Source organism: Leucoraja erinacea, chromosome 13, assembly GCF_028641065.1.
Source record: "Leucoraja erinacea ecotype New England chromosome 13, Leri_hhj_1, whole genome shotgun sequence".
Classification (NCBI taxonomy): Eukaryota; Metazoa; Chordata; class Chondrichthyes; order Rajiformes; family Rajidae; genus Leucoraja; species Leucoraja erinaceus.
The window spans coordinates 27,166,153-27,193,924 of NC_073389.1; the positions used below are offsets into that span (position 1 = coordinate 27,166,153).

Sequence of the window (27,772 nt, forward strand, 5' to 3'; positions counted from 1 at the left end):
ATACAGCCATATGAATAAAAAGAACACAATACACAATAGAGTTTAACATAAACATCCGCCACAGTGGAATCACCATTTCTCGCTGCGATGGAAGGCAATAAATTTCAGTCATCTTCCTCTTTGTTCACCCGTGGTCGGGGCCTTCGCACCCTCCATAGTTGCCGCTACGGAAGGCCTGATGTACAAGCCCTCTCGCCGGAATGATCGGAACTCCGACTTCGGGACCTGCGGCTTGGAGTTCCCGAATCAGCCGCGTTTTACCCGAGACCGAGGCTTCTGAGACCACAGCCCCGCTGGACGGAGCTCCAACACTGATGATCCCCAGCAAGGGATCGCCCCACTCTGCGATGGTGATTCCGCGCTGCGCCTGCTGCTCTGGGCTGTGGGCCGGTCTCCGGTAGGAAAGGCTGCGCCAATCCAGTTGGTAGGCCGTGAGGGGGGAGTAAAGATGCAACATAGAGAAAAGCGGCATCTCCGCCCAGGTAAGTGACTGAGCAATGGTTTCCGCCTATTTTCACACAGAGAGTGGTGAATCTCTGGAATTCTCTGCCACAGAAGGTAGTTGAGGCCAGTTCATTGGCTATATTTAAGAGGGAGTTAGATGTGGCCCTTGTGGCTAAAGGGATCAGGGGGTGTGGAGAGAAGGCAGGTACAGGATACTGAGTTGGATGATCAGCCATGATCATATTGAATGGCGGTGCAGGCTCGAAGGGCCGAATGGCCTACTCCTGCACCTATTTTCTATGTTTCTATGTTTCTACATATAGTAAGATTTTTACTGAGGAAGAATGTAGAAACAAAGAACTACAGATGCATGTTTATAACAAAGATAGACACAAAATGCTGAAGTTAGCTTATAAGGCAGCACCTCTGGAGAAAAAGGATGGGTGATATTTCAGCTCAGGACCCTTGTTCAGGACCCTTGTTCAGGGTATGGAGAGAAGGCAGGTACAGGATACTGAGTTGGATGATCAGCCATGATCATATTGAATGGCGGTGCAGGCTTGAAGGGCCGAATGGCCTACTCCTGCACCTATTTTCTATGTTTCTATGTTTGATTCCCCCCCACCAACCCCCACATAAGACATACTGAGAAACATTAAAACATACATTTAGACACACTAAAAATAAAAAAAAGAGCGGAAGGACTAACGAGCTGCTGGCGAGGTAGCCACCCAATAAGTTAGATCTAAAAGTACCATTGATTCAATAACTCTATCAAGAGAAATTACTGCAGAGGTTGAGGGGAGACCTGATAGAAATATATAAAATTATGAGAGGCATAGACAGTCAGAACATTTTTCCCAGGGTGAAAATGTCAAAGACTAAAGGGCATTGCATTAAGGTTCGAGGGGCAAAGTTTAAAGGAGATGTGCCGGGCTGTTTCTTATACAGTGAGTGGTGGTTGCCTGGATCATACAGCCAGGGGTGGTGATGGAGGTAAATATGATAGTGGCATTTAAGAGGCTTTTAGATAGGCACGTGGATATGCATGGAACGCGGGGATATGGATCATGTGCAGACAGATGAGGTTAGTTTAGCTTATTATCATGTTTGGCACAGATGTTGTGAGCGAAGGGCCTGCTCCTGTGCTGTACTTGTCTATGTTTTATGTTCCATGTATTCATATTCCTGTAAAAAGGCATAGCTTCATCCTTGGGCATGGTCTAGCGTTTCCATATCTTTCCTAATTGAATAAATTGACAGGGAGAGAAGAATTTTATTTGTGAATTTTCTAGCTATGAATATTTTAAAGATTTGAAGAGTGGTTCTAACTCCTAAGCTGCGTCACTGATGTGATGGGATACATCCTGAAGCCTTGAAAACAAGTATGCACATTTTGGATTCAATGGTTCCATGGTTCTTTATTGTCACGTATGCACAGGATAGTGACATTCTTTTGCACAACCACAAATGCAGAGTCGCCATAATTTTGGTGCTGTTTAAAATTAAATAAACCAGAAAACACAAACAGCCCAATCCACATGTTGGAAGTCCAGGGGTGGCCCCGATCCAGGAAGCTTTGCAGGCCGGCAACCCGACATCCTTCTCATTTTCTGACTGCCCTTGTGTCCCGGAGAATTATTCCGAGAAATAATAAAGCATTTACATTATCACACGGATTAATATTGTTTGCATTTTCAACACCAAATGATAGAACTTTGTCAAAGCAACATTAGGTTGTTGCACACACAGTTATTGTGTGTTTGCCAAATAAGTTTACGCTTGTGTGGTGTATCAGGCGCATTGATAGACCTTGAAGCTCTGGCTTCATCTGATCTGTGGGCTCTACCTTTCTTTGATCTTTGTTGCTGCCGTTGATTTGTCCTTTTGCAAACCTTTCATTCATTTGTTCTTTGTACCATTTTGTGCCTCTCATTTCCCTCTCCCCTGACTCTCAGTCTGAAGAAGGGTCTCAACTCGAAACGTCACCTATTGCTTTTCTCCCGAGATGCTGCCTGATCCCCTGAGTTACTCCAGCTTTGTGTTTCTATCTATAGCTAGAATAGAGATACTTTAAATTGTTTAAAAAGCTGTATACCATCAGCAACTCCATGGAAACAAACAACATGTGCTTTCTCAATAGTTGGAATTTACCAAGCAAAACAAATGCCCTAAGTTTCTCATATGCGATTTTACAGAAAGTTCAAATAACAAATGGCTTCAATGTGTTGAGTGTTGGACAAAGCGCCAGTTTTCATTCCTCCTTGCGATCTCTTTGCAGAGTTAGTGGTGCTGAATTTCTCAGGGCTGTATTTTCCTGATTTAACATTCCCTCTCTCCCAGAGGAGATGACAGACGGCGTGTAATTTAGTTACATTCGCTCGGATGGAGAAACACCTGGCTCCTCTCCCCCAGGACAAGGAAAAACCTAACAAAAAAATTAAAAAGATAAAAATCTACCCTCAATCTCTGCTTGAAAATATTATGTAAAATGTGGTGTCATTATACTTCAGAATTATTTACTTCAGATTTGATTTGATTATATTGTAATAATCTAACACAATCAAATGTAATGTGATTGATTATATGTCCATCCATTTGTCAATATCTATCTCTTTAACTTTCTGACTGCCTTCATGTTTGTCTATCTATCTTTATATCTATTTGTTGTCTATTTGCTTGTATGTTTATCAATCAACGTAGCTGCGTCATCTTATCATTTAGTCATATTTTTTTCCTTTGATATCCGTCTGCGTACATTTGTCTAGTATCGTCGATCTATTTATCATTCACAAAATATTATTTCCTGTATCCCTGCATCTATTTCTCTGCCCATTCTGATCTCATAAAGGCCATAGAGATCAGATAATGCACACCCCTGAAAATAACACTCCTAATATAGTCTGATGAGTGAAATTAATTGACGGAAAATTGTGTGGGCCATAAATCAAGCGTGCTGACCTTCATGCCCAAATTCATGATGCGCACGTCTGTTGCATGAAACTCTGGTAGAAATCATTAAATTTACCCTTTAATTGCTTTTTTTGTCTTTTAAATGAACCCAGTGCCACTGGAGGACCAACTTTCCTTCTGGTCTGTGACCGGTTGTTTCACAACGGAAGGTGCTCAAATGTCACTTGACATGTCCAAGGCATCGCTGCACCTACTTTAAGTCATCTGGATCATTTTAATAACTTGGGTGCATCTCTGGTAAGGGTTGCCATCTGTTGGTGGAGAATAGGGAAATGGGTAGGGAGCTGCGAGCCTGGTTTCTGGCTGCTGTGAAACTTAGCTGGTTACTGTTCGACTGGAAGTAAAACTCCTGTACTGGAAGCATTGAAAATATGGCAACATACAAGAGTCATAGAGTCATACTGCATGGAAACAGGCCCTTCGGCCCAACTTGCCTACACCGACCAATATGTCCCATCAACGCTAGTCCTACCTGCCTGCATTTGGCCCATATACCTCTAAACCTATCCTATCCATGTACCTGTCTAAATGTTTCTTAAACATTTGATAGTACCTCCTCCGGCAGCTAGTTCCATACACCCACCACCCTTTGTGTAAAAAAAGTTACCCCTCAGGTTGCTATTAAATCTTTCCCCTTTAACCTTAAACCTATGTTTTCTGGTTCTTAATTTCTCTACTCTGGGTAAAAGACTGTGCGTTTACCCGATGTATTACTCTCATGCTTTTGTGCACCCCTATAAGATCACCCCTCATCCTCCTGTGCTGTAAGGAATAGAGTCGTAGCCTGCTCAAACTCTCCTTACAGCTCAAGCCCTCGGGCCCTGGAAACACCCTTGAAAATATGCTCTGCACTCTTTTACTGTTGTGATCATCATGTACAGGAAAGTCCCGTTCCTGTGCTGTACGGTTGTATATTGTATGTTATGAAGACAAAGTGCTGGAGTAACTCCGCGTATCTCAGGTGGCATCTCTGGAGAACGTGGATAGTTTCTACATGTTAACTTATAACAGGTCATGCTTTGTTTGATTATGATGCAGATAGAGAATAGGCCAAAATAAGCCGTGCTTCTCATCATTGCCTCTGCTGAGCAACGAACATCTTTGCAAAATTTCCCAAACCTGCCAATTCACAATAGCATAACATACTGTATCTGCTTCTTCAAGAGGAAAGGGGACGGAATTTGTGTTGTACAGCCAAATGAGGCAGCAACTATAAGGACATCCCGTCTATCAATTTACATATTAAAAGGATAGCATCGTAACAAAAGATTAGAGAAATCCACAATCAGTTGCATGTTTAAGACGCATTCCAAAGTTGAGTAAAATTAGAAGTATAAAGGGCCTGTCCCACTTGGGCGTCATTTCGTAGTGTACCGAATTCCTCGCGCGCCACCGGTATCGCTTATGCACGCTGACAGCCGTACGTGATAGCGGTTTTTCTAAAATCAATATAAAGTGCAAACAGGAAGTGGTCAAGATTAGACTTTTAATTATAGAGAAGGCAAGGCAACTTTAATTAGACAAGGCAACTTTAATTGGGTAAGACAACTTTAATTAGGCAACACAACTTTAGCATTTCCAAACCAAAGGCAACACAGCTTTAACATTTCTAAACTATATTTTCAAACCACATTAAGGGTAATGACAGAAATTGTAAATTGTCCCTAGTGTGTAGGATGTGCTAGTGTATTGGGTGATTGCTGGTCGGCATGGACACAGGGCCTGTTTCCAGGACTGTATCTCTAAAATCTAAATTTAGGAATGTTACAAAATTTTGAGATTTTAAAAATCAAGCCTGTAATTTATCCCATCATATAAAGCATTAAAAAAACCTTTAATATTTAACTAATTCACTTTCATATCTTCAGTATTAAAAAGGTTATGGTCATTTTCATACTAGGAGATTAGCATCTTGTTCCCTATAGTTTTTCTATTGACTTAACTCAAAAGCTGTGATCGAGGACAAGCCTTGCCACAAGGACCGTTTTACACAGACATACATATATATCGGTCATGGCTGCTGCCATGTTCAACATGGAGGCCGCCATGTTTAACTTGTTTAATCTGATCTGTATGTACTGTGGAAGTTTTTAGTCAGATATTTAGCATGAAAATAGTGACCATGGATAGACAATTACACAATACGGATAATGGTCATGTTGCCGATATCGGGGCCTATTTAACTTATTTTGCATCATCAGATTAAAATTAAATTACACGAAAAACTAGATAAGATGTTAAACAAATGTCCTATATACCTTTTGTTTTGTCCTGGACTTGCGATCCGTGATTTTGAAGGCCTTGAATTTGAGCCCCGACCTTCAAATCCAGCGATTCAATAGACCAGCAACGTGTTGGAAACAAAACGCGAACGGATGACTGAATGGGATTTCCTCTTTGTCATAAACTTGTTGTACGAGGAAATGTCTCCCTGACAGCAATGAAAAACCTGCAGTTTACTCACCCCCTCCCAAACTGCCCCTCGAGTCCCGCGCACAACAGTCGGCAGATCTGGAGCGCCACTGATGGCAGGGATTGTAACAACGCTACTAAATTGACTTTCTTGAAGAAAGTTAAAAAGATGTCAAAGGGTCTATGTGGGGGTAACTTGGTTCCGACAACGGAGAGATCGAGTGCCCCGACCGTGGAAGAACAAAGAAGGGAAGAAGATTGCATTTTTTTTTGCCTTCCGTCACAGTGAGTAATGTGGGGGCATCGCTGTGGTGGATATTTATGTTAAAGATTTATTTGGGTGTCTTGTTATTCTTTATTGGTATGACAATGGCAAATCAAATTCCTTGTATGTTGCAAAACATACTTGGCTAATAAAGTACTATTATGATAATGATTATGATGATGATTCTAAAACCCTTTGATAAACAGCCACATAAAGTGTTGAATAATGTGAATTATGGCAAGTGGACTGGATAAGTAATTGGCTACTTTCCGATGATGGATTTTAAATGTCACTGATCAGTGTGAGGTGGTCATTGCTGTTTATCACGATCAACATTCAATGAGTGGACTTTCTTGATTAATAATGAAAGCCTCACTGGAGTGGCCCAGAGCATTGGTGACAACATGAAAGTGATGCAGGAGTTCGGGCTACAAGCAAAATAAAGAAGCTGCATGCAGATTTGGATCCCCTGGGAAATGAGCTCCTAGATGGTGGATGACTTTCAATGTCACTCAAGGAGAGTAACATATTTCTGCACGGAACTCCTGCATTTGGTTATATAATTGTACTGCGATAGATAGATTACCCATTTTTTCATCCTTAAACCAGTATCTGCTGTTCCTTGTTTCTACCTTTATTGGATTTTGGCCCGATGTTCCATGCATTTGGCCACCCATCACACAGACCTGTACCACCATGCACGCACTTGAAGCCTGAGACAGACTATCGCTAACATTCTTTGACAGAGTGCAGCTTAAACACCTTATATGCAAAATGTTATTCATCATTAGTGGAACAGAATGCAAAATTAGGGATAATATGTTTCTGTTTTATTTGCCATTTTCTGAGATCACAGTTGGAATGCAGTGTATGGCATTGTTTTCATTATGAGAATGATGTAACCACACTGGAAGATGAAGTTTACAAGAGTAATGCCTGGTGTGTTGGCATATTGAGAAAATGTATTTGCTGAAGTGTAGAAGTGGGAGAGGTGATTTGATTGAATCATATAAGATCCTGAGGCTGAACGTAAAAAGGATGTTTTCTCTTATGAGAGAACCCAGAATATTACCAGAGTCACGATTTAAAAATATGGCATTGCTTGCTTAAGACACAGACTCTTTGAGGTACATGAATCTTTGACCGAAAGTCAAAGCAGATTTTACACTTTACTTTAGACTTTAGAGATACAGCGCCAAAGCAGGCCCTTCAGTCCACTGAGTCCACACGGACCAGCGATCACCGCATACACCAGCACTGTCTTAAGCCCCTGTCCCACTTAGGAAACCTGAACGGAAACCTCTGGAGACTTTGCGCCCCACCCAAGGTTTCCGTGCGGTTCCCGGAGGTTGCAGGTGGTTGCCGGAGGTTGCAGGTAGTGGAAGCAGGTAGGGAGACTGGCAAAAACCTCCGGGAACCTCCGGGAACTGCATGGAAACCTTGGGTGGGGCGCAAAGTCTCCAGAGGTTTCCGTTCAGGTTTCCTAAGTGGGACAGGGGCATTACACACTAGGGCCAATTTACAATTTTACCAAAGCAAGGCAACTTACAAACCTGTACGTCTTTGAAGTGTGGGAGGAAACCGGAGCACCTGGAGAAAATCCACGTGATCAGAGGGAAAACGTACAAACTCCATACAGACAGCACCTGTAGTCAGAATTGAACCTGGATCTCTGGCACTGTAAGGCAGCAACTCTACCGTTGTGCACTGTGGTGCCTTTGAGTACTTTTAAGGCAGAGGTAAATACATTACTGATAAGCATGAGAATAGAAGTTTATTATGGGTAGATGGGAATGCAGTTACCTGTAAAATCACCAGATACCATCTTATGAAACTGCAGAGTAGACCCGAGTACCTTGTGCTTGGTTTGCTCTTAATTTGAATGTCCACATGTATGTAAGGTTAGAATTCTCAAGGTTTGTATTTAACAGCCTTTCACTGCATTGGTACACTAAGGACACTTGTTTCATTGTTTGGACTGGGAGCAATGCAGGTCAGGATATTGAAATTGTTTTTTTTTGGGCTGAAATTCCAGTCGCTGAAAGTTGGCGTGCAGGTATAGCAGGCAGTGAAGAAAGCTAATGGAATGTTGGTCTTCATAACAAGAGGATTTCAGTATAGGAGTAAAGAGGTTCTTCTGCAGTTGTATAGGGCTCTGGTGAGACCACACCTGGAGTATTGTGTACAGTTTTGTCTCCTAATTTGAGGAAGGACATCCTTGTGATTGAGGCAGTGCAGCGTAGGTTCACGGGATTGATCCCTGGGATGGCGGGACTGTCATATGAAGAAAGATTGAAAAGACTAGGCTTGTATTCACTGGAGTTTAGAAGGATGAGGGGGATCTTATAGAAACATATAAAATTATAAAAGGACTGGACAAGCTAGACGCAAGAAAAATGTACCCAATGTTAGGCGAGTCCAGAACCAGGGGCCACAGTCTTAGAATAAAGGGGAAGCTATTTAAGACTGAGGTGAGAAAAAACGTTTTCACCCAGAGAGTTGTGAATTTGTGGACTTCCCTGCCACAGAGTGCAGTGGAGGCCAAGTCACTGCATGGATTTAAGAGAGAGTTAGATAGAGTTCTAGGGGCTAGTGGAATCAAGGGATATGGGGAGAAGGCAGGCACGGGTTATTGATTGGGGACGATCAGCTTTGATCACAATAAATGGCTTGAAGGGCCGAATGACCTCCTCCTGCACCTATTTTCTATGTTTCTATGTTTCCATGATCAGAATAGCATTCATTTGACTTGCTCCTCTTGGGAGATCCATTTCGATTTGTGACTTCAAAAATGAGCATTGTTTGTGCTTGGCTGATCTTTTGCCTGCAAGCGAAAACATGTTTCATAACTGGAAAATCTCCAAGGCTTGTATTGGGTCTCTTTGTAAACAACGCTAACTCCACGATGGAAAAATTTTGTTTCGTGTAAAATGGTCATATGCTGCTTCTATGAAATTGTTTACCTGCTCTTGTTAACATAGATTTTCCACTTTGTTTACACGTCTTTGGAAGTGCAAAATAGGCATGCGTTTCATTACAGGCACATTCTCTAATCTCACTGGAGGTACAAGGAATGGCAGATAGACACAAAATGCTGAAATTACAGTCTGAAAAAGAGTCTTGACCCGTAAAATCACCCATTCCTTTTCTCCAGAGATGCTGCCTGTCTCGCTGAGTTACTCCCACATGTTGTGTCTACCTTTGGTTTAAACCAGCATCTGCTGTTCCTTCCTATACAAGAACAGCAGATGCCTGAATCTTCAGCAAAACACAAAGTGCTGGAATAACACAGCGTGTCAGGCAAAATCTGTGGAGGAAATGGACAGGCGACATTTCAGGTCGAGAGCCTTCTGTCTGAAGAAAGGCTCTGACCTGAATGTTGCCTTGTTCATTTCCTCTGCAGATGCTGCCTGACCCACTGAGTCCAACAGTTCAATGGTATGTTATTGGTTTATAGGTTTACTTCCCAAGCCAACAATGGACCTACTAGGCAACGCCCTGCCTGAGGTCATTTGTGGCTGGTCCTGATTTGTCCAGGTCTTTTTTTTCTCTCCCGCTCTTCACCTTCCCCCCAGCCCTCCAACACCTGAAGATGGGTCCCGACCCGAAATGTCACCCATCCTTTTTCTCCAGAGATGTTGCCTTATAAGCTAACTTCATCTATCTTTGTTATAAACTCTCTAGAATTTAGAAGATTGAGAGGGGATCTTATAGAAACTTACAAAATTCTTAAGGGGTTGGACAGGCTAGATGCAGGAAGATTGTTCCCGATGTTAGGGAAGTCCAGGACAAGCGGTCACAGCTTAAGGATAAAGGGGAAATCCTTTTGAGAAGAACTTTTTTTCATGCAGAGTGGTGATGTTGAACTCTCTATAAGAGGGAGTTAACTTCATCTATCTTGTGGCTAAGGGGATCAGGGGGTATGGAGAGAAGGCAGGTACAGGATACATCAGCATCTGTAGGTTCTCCTGCACCTAATTTCTATGTTTCTATGTTTCTATACATGCATCTGTAGTTCTTTGTTTCTACATTCTTCCTCAGTAAAAATCTTACCATATGTAGAAACATAGAAACATAGAAAATAGGTGCAGGAGTAGGCCATTCGGCCCTTCGAGCCTGCACCGCCATTCAATATGATCATGGCTGATCATCCAACTCAGTATCCTGTACCTGCCTTCTCTCCATACCCCCTGATCCCTTTAGCCACAAGGTCCACATCTTACTCCCTCTTAAATATAGCCAATGAACTGGCCTCAACTACCTTCTGTGGCAGAGAGTTCCAGAGATTCAACACTCTCTGTGTGAAAAATGTTTTCCTCATCTCGGTCCTAAAAGATTTCCCCCTTATCCTTAAACTGTGACCCCTTGTTCTGGACTTCCCCAACATCGGGAACAATCTTCCTGCAAGTATGCATGTAGGCAACTTGCCACATTTTCAGCACCATCATGTACACTTCAGGTTCAAAGTTGTTAAAATTCTCCGACACTTTGCGTGTTACCCAAATCTCACAGATCCTGCTCAGGCCCACCCAAGTCCCAGGATGAATAACATTATGTTGAATGCAGAATAATGACTGCAGCCAACACTATGCCCCAGAACTATCATGACAGGAGATGTCATGGTGTTATGGTGGGCATTGAACTTTCTTCCCTAAATCTGCTGGCATGAATCTGACCCCACAGTACTTGCAAAATGACAAAAAGAAAGAGAATGCATTACATAAATTCCCCGGTATGAGACCAGGAATATTTAATGGAGTAATGGAACAACACAGGCACTTTGACCCAACTCAGCCATGTCAGCCAAGATGCTGAGTTGGATGATCAGCCATGATCATATTGAATGGCGGTGCAGGCTCGAAGGGCCGAATGGCCTATTCCTGTATCTATTTTCTATGTTTCTATGTTTCTATGCCCCATCTAAGCTAGTTCTATTTGCACATATTGGACCAGATTCCTCTGGACCTTTCCTATCCATGTCCCTGTCCAGATGTCTTTTAAATGTTGTTATTGTACCTGTCACAACTACCTCCTCTGGCAGCTTGTTCCATATACCCACCCCCTTCTGTGTGAAAAGGTTGCCCCCAAGGTTCCTATTACATCTTTCCCCACTCACCTTAAACCTGTGCAGTCTAGTTCGATTCCCCTACCCTGGGACAAAAACAAAACTAGGCTGCATTCACCCTATCTATTCCCCCCAAGGTTTTACGCACCTCCATAAAATCACCTCTCAGCCTCCTGTACTGCAAGGAATAAAGTCCAAGTCTGATCATTTTAATTATGAAGGATTTTGATGGACTGTGTTTTATCTAGTTTAGAAATATGTGAAGATGGAACTCATTCATACAAAGTTACCACAACATGAGTGAGGAGAGATGTTCAGAGAAATGTATGCAACAAATGAGAGAATCCCACCTTTTAATAGAGGGCACATGAGCAAAGCAGGAAAGACATTTTGCTTTGAAGAGTCAGGAACTGGACTGTGTTTGTTTTGGCCATTAACGTTGCTTCATAGATATGAAGCACTGAATGCCATCTGCGACGGTGAATGAAAAGGTTACTATCCTGATGACAAAATCACTGGCATCTCCAATTTCACCCACAATTGACCCCAATTGCCTCCAAATTCGTAATCTTTACAGTGAACCATTCAGAATGAGGTGCACCGAACATGTTTAATGAACTCTTAGTTTAGTTCAATTTAGTTTATTGTCACGTGTGCCGAGGTCCAAAGAAAAGCTTTTGTTGCATGCTAACCAGTCATCAAAAAGACAATACAAATTACAATTGAGCCATCCACAGTGTGCGGACACCGGATAAAGGGAATAACATAAAAATGTTTAGTGCAAGATAAAGCCAGTAAAGTCTGATCAAAGATAGTCCGAGGGTCTCCAATGATAAAACTCAGTGTAATATATCTGTAATTGTATGTGTCTTAACGTAAACACATAAGAAAGGGTTTGCATTGGCAAGTGAAATAAGAGAAATGTGGACAAAAACAGCTAACCCCCCACCCAATAGTTTTGGCACCTTCTTACATTAGGGACAGTGGCTGACTTTCTTTCACTCACAAAGAATGGCTCCTCTGCATGTTGTCCTCCACCTCCTGCCAGAACCTGTCCTCTCTACAGTCTCCTGCCTCGTTAACCTTCTTTTGGCACCTTACTGTCATTCTGTCTCATGCTCTGCTCCTTGCACTGTTGACTCAGACCCCTCTTCCAGTCTCAATTTTTAGTTCAAATGAAAAGGCCCTCCCGAGCAGAATCTCCCAACCTAACTTGGCCACGATTGCCGCTGAATCCGCATGAATATTGTCACTGGAGCATTAAGTGTGAACGATCACACAGTGTCAAATTGTTTTCCATTGTTTCCGACACTGGTCCAGATACCTGGGTTTGAAATCTCATCTACAGCTGCTATACCTGTGGTCCTGCAAATGTCAGCCTTGAAGCATGTTTAATTTATGATAACAGGAGCATTTTTAACATATGATCCCCCCCTACTATGGTGGGACGGAATGTAATCCCAAAATGTGGCAGCGATCAGATGGTTGAGAGAACTACGATTTAATTTTTAAGAGGGAACTGCAGCTGGAGAATCGAAGGTTACACAGAAAAGCTGGAGAAACTCAGCGGGTGCAGCAGCATCTATGGAGCGAAGGAAATAGGCAACGTTTCGGGCCGAAACCCTTCTTCAGACTTCGATTTAATTTTGTTCATATAGAAGATTATTTATTTTAAATGAAGCACGAATATGAAGAATTTACAATTTAAGAATTGTTACACTGAACACACATACTAACTATTTAGTAGATATGTTCTACAGGGTTAATGAAACAATTTTCAAAACCGCCTTTGAAATGTTAATTTTAATTTTCATGCACCAACATAAAATATATAATAAAATGATTATCAGCCCTGAACTTCCTGGGCTATTATTAATTGTAAGAAATGGTGTAAAATGTCAGGTTATTTTACATATTTTAATATTTTGTTTCTTCTCTCTCTTTTTTTCCATGCATTTCCTTTACTGAATTAATTTTAGTTCATTCACTTTATTTACTTAAGTCTTGTCTATTTTGGGAAGATTTTCTGTGTTTTCTTCCTTGAAGACAGGCACAAATCATTTTGACTAATTGCAGGGCTGCCGACATTCGGTGAGAGTTGAGAGTGAGAAATTGCGAGGGAGCGTAGCGACCGAGGGGGGGAAGGGTGTGGGAGGGGGTCCCCCTCACATAGTAGGCTCCGGAGGCAGCACCAACGCCCCCACTCACCCGGTCCGCTCCTGGCTCCAGGCCGGGGTTCAAACTCCATGGGGTGTGGACAGAGCGGTCGACGGACATAGAGCCACCGGAGGTGAGGGTGGGAGGTGTGTGCCGTGCCTCAGGGAGGAAGGGGGAGGGGGGTTGGTGCTGGAACCACAGCCGCCGTGTCTCACCTATCACACCATCTGCATGGGAGAAATTAAACGACTTTTTTCCCCCCCAAAATCATCCCACAGGCCGGTAGTTTGATAGCCCTGCTTTAAACCAATCCCCTCTAGTGCTTGAATCACATATCCTGGGAAAAAGACTATGCATTCACCTGATATTCCCCTCGTGGTTTTTACTCACCTCTAAAACAATTTTTGCTTTATTTTGAACTTTCAGCACCCGCAGATATTTGAGCGTGAGAAATTTTGTGATCAGCGTGAGAGCGTGAGAATTTTGTGAAATGCGTGATTCTCACGCTCAATGCGTGAAAGTTGGCAGCCCTGCTAATAATGCAAACATTTTATGCAAGTTCCAATTGTTTGGACAAAAATCACTTATTACTGCTTTATAACAGTTAAGTTACTTTCAGACCATTTCAGAAATGATGGCACTCAACAAACAATCAACTAACATATTAAAGCAAACTAAAAAGAAATAACATGTTCCCTTTCCTCACACACACACACACACACACACACACACACACAGGGAGACAAGCACATACACACACACAGGGAGACAGACACACACACACACACACACAGGGAGACAGACACACACGCACACACACAGGGAGACAGACACACACACACACATGGCGACAGACACACACACACACAGGGAGACAGACACACACACACACACACACACACACACACACACACACACACACACACAGACACACACACAGACACACACACACACACACACACACACACACACACACACACACACACACAGGGAGACAGACAGACACACACAGGGAGACACACACACACACACACACACACACACGGAGACACACAGACACACACACACACACACACACACAGTCACACACACAAACACTCACACAGACACACACACACACAGACACACACACAGACACACACACACACACACACACACACACACACACACACACACACACACACACACACACACACACACACACACACACACATACACACACATATACACATCTACACACACACATACACACACACACGGAGACACAGACACACACACACATATCCTGGGGAAAAGACTATGCATTCACCTGATATTCCCCTCATGGTTTTTACTCACCTCTAAAACAATTTTTGCTACATTTTGAACTTTCAGCACCCGCAGATATTTGAGCGTGAGAACATGAGGTTCAAATGAAATTTGGTTTCTGCAGCCATACAAGAAAAAAAGAACCAAGACACACACCAACACAGTGAAGAACCAAGACACAACACAATTTCCACGAACATCCATCACAGTGAATCTCCTCCTCACTGTGATGGAAGGCAAAGTCTTATCTCTCCCCTGCACTCCTCGTTCTCTTCCTGATGTCAGAGTCAAAGCCCCCGGCGTGCGATGGTAAATAAGTCCCGCGGCAATTATAAAGCCGCGCCGGGTGATGCAAGGCCGCGCTCCGGGTCTTGGTGTTGGAGCCCTCCCCCCGGCGTGCGCTAGCAAGTCCCTCGCCGGGCGATGTAAGGCCCCGTTCCAGGTCATACTCAACACCGCAACTTGGGCGGGAGAAGTCGCCATTGCGGAAGCCCCGAAAAGTGGTCTCCCAACAGGGACCCGCGGGCTCCCGGTGTTACTGTCCACCAGACCTGCGGTTGGAGCCTCCGAATCCCCAGGGTCGGGTCGCAGCAGCGCGCCACCACCGCTCCTCCCGCTCCGAACTCGGCCAGCTCCACTATGGTGGGTAAGTCCGCAGCTCCGGGACTGGAGCCCCCAGGTCGTTCCGGCTGGAGGCCGCTCCACGGTGCTAGGCCCCAACGACAACGGAGGCCCGACAGAGAAAAGGTCGGTTTATCCGTGCAGGGGAAAGATTTAAAAAAGTTTCCCTACCCCCCGCCCCCCCACACACATACCCAGTTTAAAAAAATAAAATAGAATGTAGTGTAGAATATAGTTCTCAGCATTTACTTAAAAAATGAAGTGCCACCTTGCTAAGCTATGACACAGCAATACACACATGCGTGGCAATTGAAGTCAATTCAGTTAGAAGTACCAAGTGAATGATTCATTGTGGCCTCCTTGAGGTTCCCACTCTTCAGCCAACGTGATTCATTTCTTATTGCATCAAAACATGGCTGAGTGCCTTGGAGACAGCAAAGCCTGTGGGTCTTGACAACATCCCGGCTGCAATGCAGAACAGGTGTTACAGATCTAGACTCATTTCCAGCCAAGTTCCACCACAGCTACAACGGTTACATTGAGTTGGCAATGACAAAGTCTGAGACTTGACTTCACAAAAAGCAGAACAAATCCAATCCAGTTAATTAGCACTCCATCACTAATTTCAACGGAGCGATGGAATCTGTTGTTGAGAGTGCTATTGGATGATACTTTCTCACTAATAGCCTGCTTAGTCTCTGTTCAATTTGGGTTCCACTCAACTCCAAATCTTCTCATCGTCTTGGTTTGAGAATCCCGCCACCTTGTTGTGGTGGGGAAGCTAGTGGCTGCCTAAGATCCTGAGATCGAAACCGTCTGGAGCTGTGCTCCTGGCAGGATCACCCATGGCAGGCAGGTCGAAGGGGAGGTCCTTAACAAAGCGTGACCCAAGAAGACCTTGATGGTGGAACAGGCGGAGGAGGGTGGCTGGCAGGTGGAGCACCATAACGGCTAAGAAGACAGAAGCAGGGAGAGACTCCCAACAGTGGTGGAGTCCATACCATTGAACCTGGGTCTGTCTCTGTCAGGAATGTGCAGTGGCTGTCCGTGCACCAGTATCCCCACATTAAAAGATGTCACGCACTGATGTCCTACTGGAGGGATAAGTCTATGGCTCCAGGATCGACCTCTTCAACCATCTCAAGACCCATGGAAAGGATCCATTCGGAGGACAATCTACATATACTAGATCATGGTATATCTGATCTGTCTGAGTAGCATACAAAACAAAGCTTTTCACTGGATCTCAGAACACATGACAATAATAAACCTAAACTTAAAAACTAAACCAATGTGAATTTGGAGATGTGGATTGCAGATGCTTTTCACAGCAGTTGCTGTGATAGAACTGGGAGACATTTCTGATGCTATTTCACAGATATGAATTGATCTTGAGTAGGAAAATATTAAGAACAAAAATCCCAAGATGATGGAAGAGCGGGGCAAGGGCACTCAGCATGTGTGGAAGTCTTAGGGCTCAAAACTGTTTGTGGAAATACTAAGTAATCACTATGTATGGGAGACCCAATCTTCAAAGTCTGAATCTGAAGAAGTTCCCGAACCATAATGTCGCCCATCCTTTTTCTTCAGAGATGCTGCCTAACCCGCTGAGTTACTATAGCACTCTGTGTCCTTTTTTGTAAACCAGCATCTGCAGTTCCTTGTGTCAAAGTGATATTTTACAATATTAAAGATAACAGAGGTGCAAATTGATGTTGATTCCTTTGTTAAATTCCAAAGCACCAGCCAGGAACTGGTTTTAGAAGCACTAAACGCACCATTTGTTGCTTTTAATACGGTTGCCAACCTTTTCCAGTCTATCTGTTTGCCAGGAGCTGATCGGAGAAGCATCTTTTCACAGTCATGTGGAAAATACCGGAAAATGGGCATGTGGGAGGAAAGGGGGGGAAGGTCACTCTAGAAGGGTCATGGAGGAAGGAATCTAGCAGTGGTAGGGCTGGAGGAAAAGGTATCCAGTAACATTACACTCAGTTGTTAAGTGCTTTAGCATCAGCAGTAACATGAAATAGCTGGTCCCATATAGAACTCTTGTGAAATGAGGCAATTGGATAGTGAACAGAGAGAGAAGCAGCTTGGAACAAGCAAAAAGCCGGATCCAAGTTCAAGAGGAATTAGCTGTTTACAAAGCTGCCATCACTGCTCAGAAATGCAAATTAATACCTGACAATTAGTCTTGGACTGAGCTTCAGGGAGAGACAAAGTAATCAGATGTAATTATAAGATATAGGATTGCAGAAAAGTTATGCTGCCAGACGTAACGGGAAAATAATGCTAAATGCTTAACTGGAATGACTGGAGAGGCACAAGGAGCTGCAGATTTTGGAATCTTGAGCAAAAGACAAAGTGCTGGAAGAACTCAGTGGGTTAGGCAGCATCTGTGGATGGAATGGACAGATAAGGTTTTGAGTCAGGTCCGTTTAGACTGGAACTCGTAGCAGGGAGAAACCTGGAAGGGGGAGGTGGGGATGGGACAAAACCTGCAAGTGATAGGTAGACACAGGTGGGGGGGGGGGGGGATTGGTAGATGGGTGGCGTAAGTGACAACGGTTAGAGATGAAAAGGAGACAAAAGGTGTCAGGATAAGTGTAGAAGAGGAGTGAAATGTAAAGCCAGGGGGAGGGAGACACAAGAGACTGCAGATGCTGGAATCTTGACCAAAACACAAAACGCTGGAGTAAGTCAGTGGATCAGGCAGCATCTGGGGAGGGGATGGATAGGCCACATTTTGGATTGACTATTCATACCCAGAGGGAGGGATACAGGTGGAAAAGGACAGGGGAGGGGAAGGAGAGAAGATTGCCAGGCTTTCTCTTACCCCCATCTCTCTTTTCCAGATTTACACCCTCCCCCCCAACTCCAATCGGTTTGAAGAAGGGTCTTAACCTGAAACGTTGTCTATCCATTTCCCTCCCCAGATGCTGCCTGACCCACTGTTCCTCCAGTACCTTGTATTTTGCTCAAGATCCTAGCATCTTCAGTCGCTAGTGTCCCTATGAATTTTTTAAAAATGGCTTTGATTACTATGTGTTTCCATAGATCTAGAACTCTGCCTTTGATTCAGTGAGTACCACTTAAGTCATAAGAATAAGTGCGGCATGGACACAGACCTGCGCCTCATCTGCAGCCAGGACCAAACCCAGGTCTCCGGCGCTGCAATCGCTGCCGAACCGCTACAGGACCACCCCCCCCCCCCATCCCCTCCCGAGTGCCCCCCCCCCCCCCCCCCCCCCGTTCAGGGCCAGAGATGTCGGGAGTCAGATGGTCGTGGTGCCCCCAGGCCCACAGCCATCGCAGAGAAGCAGCGCTAAATCCAGCTAAACTCTGCCTGTCTCGCTGGATTGATGGGACACCAGCCCAGAGCCGTGGAGTTGGGGTTGCTTCTCCGCGCTGGCTGTGGGCCTGTGGGCACCGCTCCCGTCAGTCCAGGTAGGGCTGTAGGTTAACCCGGCGGGGCAGGGAGAATTGAGCTGGATTTAGAGCAGCTTCTCTGAGGTGGGGGCGCACTCGGGAGGGAACGGGGATGGTCCATTGGGGGATCGGCAGCGATTGTGACGCTGGAGACCCGGAGACCCGGGATGGATCCTGGCTGCGGACGAGGCGCAGGTCGGTGTACATGCCGCGGCAAGTGTTTTTCACTTGTGACCTATGACCTGGACATGCGCAGTCGGAATATCGAACTTACTTAGTTCCCCTCTTGGGACGTAAACACATTTTACAGATTGATCTCCCACCCCTGGACTGAGACATTGTTAGAGCTATTGTAATTGAGATGAGGTGTTAAATTAAAAATACGCCCTGCCTTGTTAAATGGGCATAAAAGATCCATGGATTCATAAAGCGACATTTTTACATTAAAAAAAAGTTACCTTAGAACTTAAATGTTTATTTCAATAACTGAAACAAAGGGTACAATGGGTGGCAGAGTGGCGCAGTGGGAGAGTTACTGCCTAAAAGTGATAGGGTTCGATCTTGACTGCGGGTGCTGTCTGTAAGGAGTTTGTACATTCTCCCTGTGACCACGTGGGTTTTCTCTGGGTGCTCCAGTTTCCTCCCACATCCCAAAGACATGCAGGTTTGTAGATTAATTAGCTTCTGTAAATTGCCCCTGGTGTGTAGGATAACACTGGGATAACATAGAACTAGCGTGCGGGTGATCGATGGTTGGCACAGACTTGATAGGCTGAATCCACTCTGTATCTAAACTAAACAAAAACAGCAACAGCAACATACAATTAAAAGCTTGCATTCCTGATAAGAAAATGTAGATTTAAATGATTAAGTTTGCCAATTTAATTTCTGGATTTCTTTTTAACTACTTGATTATGTGTTTGGTGACATGAGTTTAGCTTTTATCTTCCTTCCTTCCTTCCTTCCTCACTAATATAATCAAATGTTTTATGTTTCTTTGTATTCACTTGTAATATACAATCTTTCTTTCTATCTATTTTTCCATCGATCTTTCCATCTATCTACCTTTCTATCTATCTTTTTTATTCAGTTTCATTAGCATTGGGAATAAGTTCAACGTGGGTTTGTTTGGAAAACTCCTGCATTGTTAAGTTGCGATAAGTTTATAAACCATAGCAGCAGAAACTCTGACTTGAAATTTATGCTAAAAATTGGCGACTCTGTGTACTGTCTCAGTGTACGACTGCTATACACTTGTGCTGTATCTGAGATGCTTATCTAAGATGTATAGTGCTTATAGAATGTCATTGTACCTCGGTACATGGGACAAATAAAGTACTATTGTACCATATATATACCTTTCTATCCTTTTATCTTTCTATCTTTTTTATCTTTCTTTCCACATATCTTTCCATCCATCTATCTTTGTCGTTCTTTGTGAAGCGCAGTGTATTCTCTTCAATGCACTGCCCAATATTTATCCTTTGATAATGTTAGAGACAGATTATCTGACTGTTATCTCATTACTGTTTGTGTTGTCCTTTCCTTTTCAATCTGGCTGTATGTTTTGGAAAATTAAAAATTTTCTAATTCCTTAAAAAATACTTAATCTGATGTTAAGGCGTTTGGCACATGCTGAATGTGTGAAACATTTGACATGAATACAAGTTTTGATTTTCTTTCCAAATTCTAACTCCATTTAGTGCTTAAACATTGAGCCAACAGTAAGGTTGAAGATCACGAGGAAAGATACAAACACAGATGATCTGGTTGTTGCCCATTGTGCTTGTGAGTTGCACAAATAACCAAGGAGCTTTTACCACGGAGAAGTCTTGGATGATAAAGTGGCCTGTGACAGCGATCTGTGGATGCGATGGGCTGAATCTTCTTTACATCCATCAAGCTTTACGATACCTTTTATGGATTTTAAGTTTATAATCTGATTGTTCCTGTTTGGAGGTTTGAAATCATTACCTTTGGTTGTTTTCACAAAGGTGACTGATTCTATTGCCCCATCGTCTGTCTGAATTTTAAGCAGAGTATTCACCATCTCAGTGTCAAGTCTGACCTCGGGCTGAGTTTCTGCCTGAAGATTTTGCTGTCGAGTACCAGCCCTATGACATGGCCCTGACTCCATCCCTACCTCTGCTCATTGCTGCTCAGACTTTCATTCAGAATTATATGGCCTCTGGATAAGGTACTCCTCCCTGAACTTCCTTGCTTTGCTCTCCGTAAACCTGAACTTCACGCTCCTGAGTTTGCAATGCTCACCCATGTTTGCTAACATAAGTGTGCTTCCAGATATCCGAAAGGGTTACATTCCGACCCTTGGACACCTAGAAGCCTGATGCAGGGTCTCGCCATTTCAGGTGAAGACTGGGGTATCAAGACAGACGCAGGTACTGATGCAGGGTTGCAACACACAAGATCAACACCGCCATTAACTCCACCTGCACCACGCTGTCTTGGGAAAGCAGCCAACATAAAAGACCTATTTTACCCCGATCATTTTTTTTCCCTCTCCACTCCTCTCCTGTAGGCAAAGCTTGAAAGCATACACCACCGGTCTCAGGAACAGCTTTTTATTCCCTGTTATCAGGCTACTGTAGTGCTAATTTTCCAACATACATCATTGCAAATGTTTGATATTGTATCTACAATGTTACAACACTGCAGCATTGTATTCAGCACTCTGGTATTTTTTCTCTTTGAACTACCTGTTGTACTTCTGATAGTATGATTTAATTTAACTGGATAGCACTGAGACAAAAACTTTTCACTGTATCTCAGCACACACAAACAATACCAATACAATTCATTTCACCTCACAGATGCTGCTCAATTGACTGAGTTCCTCCAGCAGACTGTGTTGAAAGGAAACTGGTTTATACCGAAGATAGACACAAAGTGCTGGAGTAACTCAGCGGGTCAGGCAGCATCTCTGGAGAAAAAGGAATAGGTGACGGTTTGGTCGTAACCCTTCTTCAAACTGGTCATCCATCCTTTTTTTTTCTAGAGATGCTTCCTGACCCACTGAGTTATTCCAGCATGTAGTGTGTACCCTCCAGCATTTCTTTGTTGCTCCACACTCTCATCCTTGATTTCAAATCTCTCCTCAGTGTCTGTAATCTTTTTCTCCCAAAAATCTTCCCAAGATATTTGCGCACCACCAATTGTGACTTTCTCGTGTATCTTTAATTCTCTCAGTACATATGAGGAACTGTAGATGCTGATTTACAAAAAAAGTGCAAATGCTGGTCTGAAGAAGGGTCCTGACCCAAAATATCACTGCAAAAAGAATGCCACTGTGCAATTGCTGATGTGACCAATAAAGCCCTGTTGAGCTATCCATAATATGCAGAGATGCTGCCTGACCTGCTAAACTACTCTAGCTTGTGGTGTCTTTTTTTAATGTAATTTGTCTATCAGTAAGCTCAGTGTTTTTTAACAAAACACATTTGGACAGATAGATGGATAGGAAAGGTTTAGTGAGATATGAACCATACGTAGGCAGGTGGAAATAGTGTAGATGGGGCATCTTGGTTGGCATGGACACGTTTTGTCAAAGGGTCTGTTTCCATGCTGCATGACCCTATAACTACTAAAGTTGTAATCTCTGGAATTCCCTTCCTATCCATCTCCACCACTGTTTTTGACTAATTAATGACACCTATTTACTTGATCAATCTTTGGTCATCAATATCATCCCTAAGGTTGGATGTCAAATTTTGGCTGGAAAATAAGATCTGCTCATTGTTATTATTGCTAATGTTCAGTGTGTACAAGAACAGTAATCAAGGCTGGAGTCACAATGGGACATAACATGCTGGAGTAACTCAGCGGGACAAGCAGCATCTCTGGAGAGAAGGAATGGATGACGTTTCAGGTCGAGACCACTGCAGATGCTGGTTTACAACAAATTACAGTTTAGGAAAAAAAAAGCAAGACTGCATTTTGCAGTACAGCAGATAAGGCTCCAAAAGTCATAGATCAACTTATCTCCTCCAAATAAAGTTCGTCATCCCGTTTAATCAACCCCGCCCCGAAAGAGGGTTCCCCTTCAATTTAATCAGCTCCTTACATAAACGACCATTGGCGGATCAACAGTTAGTTGTATTTGGGAAGTACCTCTTTAAAAATCTTATTGTCAGATAATTATGATTACAGATCCCATGACAACCACGCATACTAATGGTTACGCTCATTTTTTTTTGGAAAGCTTATTATTTAAATCCACTGTTCCCTGAGCTCTTGCTAAAGCCAGAATCATCAGAACAACGTTGATAATATAAAACAACAAAAAGCATTGCTGCACACTTTCCAAACTGATGTCACAACTCTTAGTCCCCCCCCCCCCCCTCCCCTCCCTCCCCTCCCCCTTGTACACCATGGTAGGATCATTTAGCTCACTATTCTGTCCCTGGGGAAATAAGACGGAATTTAAAAAACAACCCCCTCGTTCACACACACACACTAACCACAACCTGACACGTACGCCTTAAAATGAAAATGAAGGGTTTTTTTTTAAAGTTTAAAGTCTTCTTTATAACGCCTGCCTTGATTTAAACCACCTTTTTTGCGTAATGCCACTTTATATTTTGTCCTATCGCTCGCTCGCTCGCTTCATAAATAGTCAAATTCAAAATGGATTGTGGACAGAAATTTCACATTGTTGCAAACGGCAGGATGGATATGCTGGACACTTGAGAATGAAAAGACAGACTGCGTTTTTATATTTTTTTTAATTGCCAAACGGCACCATTCACGAATAGATATGAAACTACCTTATAGAAACCAGCTCGTTATTTCAACCACAAAATATTCTGAACTAGGCAAAAAACACACGTAGAAACCCTGAAAAGACGAGAATCTTTGGATGTCAGTTTGATATGTCCTTTTTTTTTTGTTTGTTTTTTGTTTTTTTTTATTACAAAATCCGCGCACTTCAGGGGTGCTAACCAGAGGCCGGGGCAGTTATTACAATTTCAGTTTTTTGGTTCAATTCAACGGGAGAAGATTGGCCCAGATTATTTCGTAAATGTTTTTTTTTAAGGGAGATACTAATCCAGGGAATAAACACCTGGGGGTGGGGTTGCTGTACAATCTGGGATTACTCCTCCTTGTTTACCGTGTTCAAAACTGCGACACATTCTACCAAAAAATAAACATTTTGTACAACAGCGACTGCCAACGGACTTTAAAACCATTTAAATTATTATTCCTTTTTAAAGTATGAAGTGCGAGTGCTCGACTCTCTCTAGGAACGACTACCAACTCATTGCACCAAATATTTAAATACAAGGGGAGGGTGGAAATCAGACGAACGGAAAAGCTCTATCTTAAGAAACAAGTGTGATATGAGGAGGCAATAATAAACATCACCGCTTTCCAAACAGCTAAACCAAGCACGGCAAGGAGAAAAATCAACTGCTCTCCAACATAAAGTGTAAACACTCGACTTGTGAACAGATGGCACAAAAAAACAACAATTGACACACGTTTATATAAAAAATAAATAAAAAATAAAATAGAAATATACTAATTATCAATACGCACATTTATAAAAAATAAAATTAAATATAAATATACCGCACCCACTAACACACTTTAAGGTCACAGAGTTTAAAGTTCCATTTGTTTTGGAAACGGTGGCACTTGACATCTTCCTCAAACATATTTTTTTATTTGCAGTTTTCAATCCACCACGTTTGCTTTTCCCATTCTGTTCTCCACTGTTTCTCTCTCTCTCTTTCACACACACTCACTCTGCCTAAACATCCAAGACATGATTCAGGTAGGAAATGTAACAGATGGCCAGGCGGAGGATTTCGATTTTGGAGAGCTTTTTGTCGGGAGGCAGAGTTGGCAGCAGTTTGCGAAGTTCCGCGAACGCCACGTTGAAGGCTTCCACCCTAATGCGCTCCCGGGTTGCATGGGCTGTACGGTACTTGGCAGTGGCTCTCCGCCGGCGGCGCTTCTCTTCGCGGCTCAGTGTCTGCTGCACCCCCCGCTTGCCCTCGGCGTCATCCGGCTTCTCTCGCATGCAGCCTCCCCGAGCATCCGATAGCACCGACTCACTCTCGGAAGAGCTGGGGTTCAGGTCTAGGTCAGTTTGATCCGAGTTCAGCATGCTGGGGTAACAGGGTCGGAACTGCAGTGCGAACACAAAAACCTGAAAATGCAGAGAGAGAGAGGGAAAGAAAGATTGATGTTGGCCACAGTAATTATCTCCAAAGAAAGGAAAATAAAGTCCATCACGAACAACAACTAAATAAAGCTGAAACAAATAATGCTCTAATTATGGCAACTCACACAAATTGAAATACATTGAATTATAAACCAGAGCAGGCTATTTAAGCAATAAGCAAAACTTTTAAATGAAAGGAAAAAGTTACCCTGATAGCGTGGAACTAGAATGTTTACTTCAATAACAGAAACAAATGAGCTAAAAACATACAATTAAATGCCCGAATTCCTAATAAGAAAATGCCAAGTTAAATGATAAAGTTTGTCAATTTCATTTAATGGTCACTGTGTGTTTGGTGAAACGAGATTTGCTTTTATTTTGCTTTTTTATCTCAATAATTAACTTGCTTTGCGTTTCTTTGTATTCACATGCAATATCTAACAGTCGTTCTTTCAATTTCTTCCCCTCTTTCTTGTTTACTTTCTTACTATCTTCCCTCCTTATTTCAATATCTATCTGTCTGTCTATCTATCTATCTATCTATCTATCTATCTATCTATCTATCTATCTATCTATCTATCTATCTATCTATCTATCTATCTATCTATCTATCTATCTATCTATCTATCTATCTATCTATCTATCTATCTATCTATCTATCTGTCTATCTTTATCTATCTATCCATGGATAGTTTAATGTACCTATGGCTGTATCAATCTAATCTGAGTTTACAGCTGTTTATATTTCCACTGCTATTGATTTCTGCCTGAATGGTTGTTACTCAAGGCCTGAAGAATGTTGTATTTGTAATAGATATTAAATGAGTTTATTAGAAAACCTTCTAGCAGATTAAGACAAAGGCTTTGTTCGCAGTATTCCTGAGATGTGACCAGCAGTAATCGATGTTTGCCCGTGTAGAATATTAATTTATTATTATTTCATTTGGAACCGAGCCGGGGTGAAAGGAGAGACAGATTCAGGCACCATCTGTCACCCGGAAAGGCAGACTGCGGGGACATCCTCACACCCAGACACACACACATATATACACACATACACAATGTGCATCAAGTCTAAAGTAATCTGGGCCAGAAGGAGTCGGGGAGGGGAGGGGGGGGGGGGGAGAAAAATATATAATCGACTAAAATGTTAGCAGTTGAAACACAGAGAACACATAAACTGTACCAGCATTCGATTGTTGATGGGCACGAATTGATACCAATATATTGTACACAATGCGCGTAAAGAGAGAATGAATATGTGGACTAAAATATACACACGGCCAGACACAAAAGAGATGGGCTTCAGTGGAATCAACCGCGAGAACATGAACACAAACTAGAGGCAAAAGATCAAGATGCACAAAAACGAAACCAGCAAGCAGAGATCACAAATAGATCAGAAAGCAGATATTATTCGAAATGGAACAAAAAATCTTACGCATTTCTGAAGACATTTAGCATTGACAGTCGGAACTAAGGCAAAACGACAGGAAAATAACAAAATGAACGAACGGAAATACAGGCTCTGTGCTAGTATGAATATATAACTTAGAAATCACACGACAATGTTAATCGGATTACAATAACGCCAATTCCAGTAAAGTTAATCAGTGTTTTAAGAAGTTCGCGTTTCTATTTCTCCACACGCTGTAATTATCTTAACTCCCCTTCTCTCTCCCTCTCCCCCCCCCCCCCATTGCAAACATCCCAAATTATTTTTGTAAAGAATATTTTGATGTTCCCGAAATCATTAATTTCTGTGCCTTTCGTCCTGAGCTCCGTAAACCATATTTAATGTCAAAGAGAAAACACTTACCAACAAATGAGGAAACGTGGAGATCCAATGGAATGAAGAAAGGTGGACTTTAAAAAAATAAAGAAACTGGATTCCAATCACCAGTTTGTGTTTTCCAAGAGATCGCTTATCTTTATCCACAAATCAACTCTGCAGAGCCTTGCATTTTCTGTCGCTTTAAATCTCTGATGGGAGGGAAAGGAATTTAATAAAATGCCCTTTGAAGCCTTGATGACAGGAGTTTGATAAAATGTCGTTCGGCTCTCTGATCGTAGCGATAAGAGTTTGATATAAAAAAATGTCCTCTTGGTCTCTGATCGTAGCGATAAGGACCCTCTCTCTCCCTCCCTCTCTCCCTCTCTCTCTCTCTCTCTCTCTGATGGTCCTGTCAGATCTTACTGGAGATGGAGATGAGAGAAGGGCTTGGTCAGGCTCGGGGGCCGGGCTGGTATCAAAATCCTCTTTTAATGGAGCCTCCTATTGGAGAGAATTCTCCCTAGGAGTTACCTAATGAGATCCGACATCTGTCACAGGCCGGGCATATTCACAGAGCGAGCACATTCAACAGATTCATATAACAAATACAATATCACAGATGCCAATCCATTTTTTTGAAATACAATCTACTGTGCCATAATATAGTCAAATAAAACAAAACGCATATCACTAAAGAATCCAATCGGGACTAAAATGTAATCCACACTTCGAGATATGTCTACATAATGCACCCATACCACATCAATAACATCTTCTAATCCAATGAACATTTAAATATTCCAGATAGTGTTATTAAAGATAAACAAATTCGTTTCCCATCGGCTGTGTTATTCTATCAAATGAAGTCAAACAATAATTATTTGATGTTATTCTGCAAACATAAACAAATTCGCAATATTCGAGCGAAGATTTAAATATAATACTGGGGGTTTACTCTCCTGATATTACACATTTAAATGAGCCCAGAGTGAAGAACATATGGTGTTATACAAACGCACAACTCATAAATCAATTTCACTCATTCTCGTGGCAATTTTAAATGTAATAATAGATCTTATTGTACCAGCGGCAACCAGGTCTAGAATGTATTGGAAGAATCAGTAAATCCCACTGACA

At 42.6% G+C, this 27,772-nt stretch overlaps 1 protein-coding gene across 1 annotated transcript; it reads right to left on the reverse strand.

Moving 5' to 3' along the window:
- Nucleotides 1-23,384: 23,384 nt before the first annotated feature.
- Nucleotides 23,385-27,346, reverse strand: nhlh2 (nescient helix loop helix 2). Its single transcript, XM_055644674.1, has 2 exons — nt 26,681-27,346; nt 23,385-24,846 (listed from the first exon to the last, which is right to left on the reverse strand). Exon 2 carries the CDS (start codon nt 24,802-24,804, stop codon nt 24,445-24,447), a length of 360 nt encoding a protein of 119 aa, XP_055500649.1. The 5' UTR covers nt 24,805-24,846; nt 26,681-27,346; the 3' UTR covers nt 23,385-24,444.
- Between the last annotated feature and the right edge of the window lie 426 nt (nt 27,347-27,772).

Coding starts and splice junctions, on each gene's coding strand:
- nhlh2 (XM_055644674.1), bottom strand. CDS start 24,804: ATGCTGAACTCGGATCAAACTGACCTAGACCTGAACCCCAGCTCTTCC.